The 4,490-nt window shown below is 38.8% G+C and overlaps 1 protein-coding gene across 1 annotated transcript; it reads right to left on the bottom strand.

Annotated features, from left to right (window-relative positions):
- Window positions 1-497: 497 nt before the first annotated feature.
- LOC115420372 (uncharacterized) lies at window positions 498-4,220 on the bottom strand. Its single transcript, XM_030135608.1, has 4 exons — window positions 4,133-4,220; window positions 3,530-3,645; window positions 2,762-2,854; window positions 498-818 (listed from the first exon to the last, which is right to left on the bottom strand). The coding sequence occupies exons 1-4, from the start codon at window positions 4,218-4,220 to the stop codon at window positions 498-500; spliced, it is 618 nt and encodes a 205-aa protein (XP_029991468.1).
- Between the last annotated feature and the right edge of the window lie 270 nt (window positions 4,221-4,490).

Raw genomic sequence — 4,490 nt, forward strand, 5'->3', positions numbered from 1 at the left:
ATGTTCTGAAGGATTATAAAGTGCTTCTTTTTACCTCCGCCAAGGAGGTTATGTTTTTGCCACTGTCTGTCTGTCTGTCTGTCTGTCTGTCTGTCTGTGCAACATAACTCAAAAAGTTATGGACAGATTTGGATGAAATTTTCAGGGTTTGTTGGAAATGGGATAAGGAAGAAATGATTAAATTTTGGTGGTGATCGGGGGTGGGGGGGCCCACGGACCAGAAAATTTCATCAAAATCTGTCCATAACTTTTTGAGTTATGTTGCACACTAACGGACAGACAAACAGACAGACAGACAAACAAACAAACAAACCCTGGCAAAAACATAACCTCCTTGGCGTGGGGGGGCCCACGGGGGGGGGGCCACTGATCAGCCTTGGCGGAGGTCTGCGCTCTCCAAGTGCTTTTCTAGTCTCAAACTTTTTAAACACTGTCAACTTTATAAAACATTTTTTAACACTGAATGCAAAAATATGTACATAGGCTTAAGATGACCATTAATCTGCACTTTGCAGTTTTCCTAAGAGTGTATGAACTTTTGGGGACATTTTCTGAGAATCTAGCTCCATAACAACTTTCTGGAAAACCTCGAAAGTGTAACGGAGGCTTTTAGGGTAGGCAAGATTGAGAATGTAGATCAAGCCGAGCAGCAGGGCACAAGCAGATGGGACAGAGCTGAGTTCATTTAAGACTGTTACGCCTTCGATAACGATACCAATGTCCTCCGGAGGAAGTTCGACACATCCTTCTTGTCGAATGGAAAATACCGCCATGGTCACCTGCTCCAAATCAACCTGAAGGTCGTCTTCCCGACTGTCCTATAGAGAGCAGAAAACAATAGTGTTAGTCTTATGACATGCATTGGTATCCTACCAGTTGGAATTTAAACTTAACCCCTAAGTTTACATTGGGTCAATGCTTTTGAAAAAAATAACACTTTGGAGAAAAGAAAAAGTTACACGCTGTCATTGCTCCCAACCTCACCCTCCACCTGGACACTAGGTGTCCCTGTGTTTCTCTCTTTTTTTTTTTTTTTTTTTTTTTAAATGGGACAAAGCAGAGGTGGGTACATTTATGCTTTTTCAAAGTATTAATACTTTCAATACTTTTGCATTCATGTTTTTTTTTTTTTAAAGGAACAGTTACACAGCACTGAGTTCCATTTTGTGTTAATGCACTTTTCAGTCTCAACACTTAAATAAATGTCAAATGGCATTTGGTTTATGAATTTCGACATAGCTGTTTGCTTTTAACACATTTTAAGGTACATATATTACTTTTTATTGTAACTTGCTGTATCGGCCCCTGGACATTGCAATATGAATCAATTCGTGACAAAACTGTATCGTCCCAGCCCTACTGAATACATGGAGAAATGCTATTACTACAAAAATGAAAACAGTAATTTAAAGTACTACAAAATAGATATTTAAAAAAAAAACACTATTCTGACTAAAATACTAACACTTACCATCAATACAAGGAATCACCAACAATTACTTTGTCTGACATTATGTGATGTTTGCTCCAGCTTTTGCATGAGTGGATATTAAGATTTAACTTAACTGGCCAGTGACAAGTTGCCCGCCACTTAGGCCACAGCAGTAAGCGTCATTTCCTTTCTAGTGTTTTTTACATTTCTATGGGCACCTTCAGAAACCCCCAGTGTCAAAAGTTTTGTCAAGTGCACTGCACAGAGGCCACACACACGTGGAAAACAAGTCATGAGCGCGCAGATCAGAAGGACACACTAGCACGTCTGTTCTATTGGAGCTTGTATTGAATCTGTTCGTCTGTGTGTGTGTGTGGTTTAAGTGTGTGTGAAAAAACCTCAACTGCTCGTATATACATTTCATTGTAACATTTAACCCTCATTCAAGCGCCATACAAAACGGCCTATTTCTGTTTTTATCCCCTCCCCATTTGTTGTTGCACGTTGAAGCTTCACTTTGAAACCTTGTTAAGATCAATCAATGCACAAAGAACTTTTTCCCTTTTTCCACTGGTCTTAAATGTCTGATTGGAACTTTAGGTTCAAAGCAGGTTTTCCTCTGTTGAAGCTATAATTGATGATTTTTTTTTTTCAATAATTGGTGGAAACACTTTGTTTTTCTCACAAAAGTGCAAAAATGATTATTATATTAAAGTAATAAGTTAAAAAATAAAGTTAGTTTCAGCTGGATCACGCAAGTGATTGGTTCTCCAAAATGTCAATCATTGAGTCAACCTGCTACAAATTGCCGTCGTACGTCCTCATGTCATGTTTGGCATTTTGCGCATGCACACGTTGGTCCAGAAATGGTGCCAGCGCAGCCAGTGCGGTCCCTGAGCGCCGCTATGGTCCCTTGTTGGGTGATACTGTAAAAATAAGTGAGTGAGGTCGGTAACAGAGAAGGTGAACGGAGCTCTGTTTGCTGAGGAAAGCATGAGCACGCGCCTCAGGGCCCATGCACACACGCAGACCCGGAAAAGCAGAGCAGGTAGGAGGGTTCCGAAACAAACTTTATTTTTTAACTTGTTTTTTAAATATAATAATCACTTATGCAATTTTCTAGGTGAGAAAAAAGTGCTGCCACCAGTTTTTGGAAAAAAAAAAAAAAGTAAATTATACCTTTTAACTATTGCAGATAGGAACTAATTCTGTGGCAAAGGCAAGGCAAATTTATTTATAGAGCACAATTCATACATAAGGCAATTCAAAGTGCTGTACAGTTGCATAAAAACACAAGAGGCAGGCTTTGAGGAAAAAAATGTTACATACCACAAACTCCTTGACAAGATCACGAGTATCCTCCCCAAGAACAATGATAAGGGCCTTTAGGAGACATTCTCTCTTCAGATTGATGTCTTTGGCCTGAAGTATAAGAATTAATATCAAGCAGTAATTTGACAATAAGACTACCCTTGGACAAGGGGTCAATTATGATTACAGGGAAGAACTCTTTCTCACATTATGCAATTGTGCTTAAGTGTAATAAAATTTAAAAAAAAAAGTTTTTCCAGTGAAACTCATGGATGGTATTGTGCTGAGGTCTCTGTGGGTCAGTGATATCCATCCTAGACTCCTGTGGCAATTAGTTTGCCACGTAAGTCCAATTAAAGGAAAATTGCTGTTCCACATTATTATGCAATGCACCATTTTCAAGCAATATAGGAAAAAAATGCTGAAAAGCATGAAATAATTTTAAATGGCATTTTAATGCCACTCTAATGTCCAAGTTCAATATTTTTAATGCCAATTTAAAGTTTTGTAACCAATTAGGACACATATTAAATGGTGACTATTTGGATAATGAAAAGTAAATTGGACACAACTGGCAACTTTTGAGCAAAAATGTAAATAAAATTATGGAAATTTGCAAAAACAAACAAACAAAAAAAAAACTGCAAAAGTACCGTTGAAGGTGTTTTGAATCATAAATTTAATATTTTTCACAGAATTTATACTGTAAATAAAGTCAAAGGAAATGGAGATTTAATGCCTGCAGTGTTAAATCAGGACTGAATCAGGACTAAAGCAGCTAATTACCCGATCAAACGTGTGTAGGATGGGAGAGATTTTGTCCCCTGCAGTTCCTCTCTTGGATCTTGCCAATGCCAACAGTCTGCTGGAGTAGTGGTCAAGTTGTTCAAAAAAAACTTGGACTTGAGAGGGAGGGCCACAACCCTGTGGAACTCTTCATTAACCTGAGGCAAAAGGTGTGTTTACATACAAATTTGACAACTGCCAAACTAAGCGGTTATAAAAGAGCTCCGAACTAGCAATAGCTCCGAACTAGCAATAGCACCGAACTAGCAATAGCTCCGAACTAGCAATAGCTCCGAACTCGTAGTAGCTCCGAACTAGCATTAGCTCCGAGTGCCGCAAAACCGTAGCCACCAAAGGTAGCAGTGCCACAAATTTGTTTCACGAGATACATATCGTGCAGCTCTAATTTGAAACCTAAATCAGGTTGGTTTATTGTCTGGGGAGAGCGCCAGCATCGTTAACGCATCGACATAAAATGCATAAAATAAACCAATTTAGAACGCGGTAGCAAGATATCCATTTATCCACACAACCTTTCACAGTGCAAAGAAAACAGCAAGTCGTCTAGAATAAAAGTTATACTATTTTAACAAACTCACCTACGTTGTTTATGTCCAAACTGACTGCTCCGGTAATCGCGTCTCTTCGGCTGCAGAGGGAAGGAATACAGAGGAAAGAGGCGGCAAAACATGGTGCATTATGGGTGTTGGAGTTTTCCAACTCAATGCATGGCCGTTTTAAACGGCAGAATCCTTGAATTAATGCCTAACTTCTTAAAATTATAAATGCGATATCAAAACTCTGTTTTTTTATAACATAAAAGAATGTAGAATTTTGATATGCTAAAGGAAAAACTTACCAAAATATGTAAAAAACCGATGATATTCACAAGTAGGGTTTCAGAGGGCGCGGAGATAATGCGTCACACACTTGGCGCACATTTGACTGCGTGACACCACAC

This window comes from Sphaeramia orbicularis, chromosome 6, assembly GCF_902148855.1.
Source record: "Sphaeramia orbicularis chromosome 6, fSphaOr1.1, whole genome shotgun sequence".
Taxonomy (NCBI): domain Eukaryota; kingdom Metazoa; phylum Chordata; class Actinopteri; order Kurtiformes; family Apogonidae; genus Sphaeramia; species Sphaeramia orbicularis.

Coding starts and splice junctions, on each gene's coding strand:
- LOC115420372 (XM_030135608.1), bottom strand. CDS start 4,220: ATGTTTTGCCGCCTCTTTCCTCTGTATTCCTTCCCTCTGCAGCCGAAG. Junction 3,646..4,132: donor TCAGTTTGGACATAAACAAC/GTAGGTGAGTTT, acceptor CTCCCTCTCAAG/TCCAAGTTTTTTTTGAACAA. Junction 819..2,761: donor ATCTTGTCAAGGAGTTTGTG/GTATGTAACATT, acceptor TGCTCTCTATAG/GACAGTCGGGAAGACGACCT.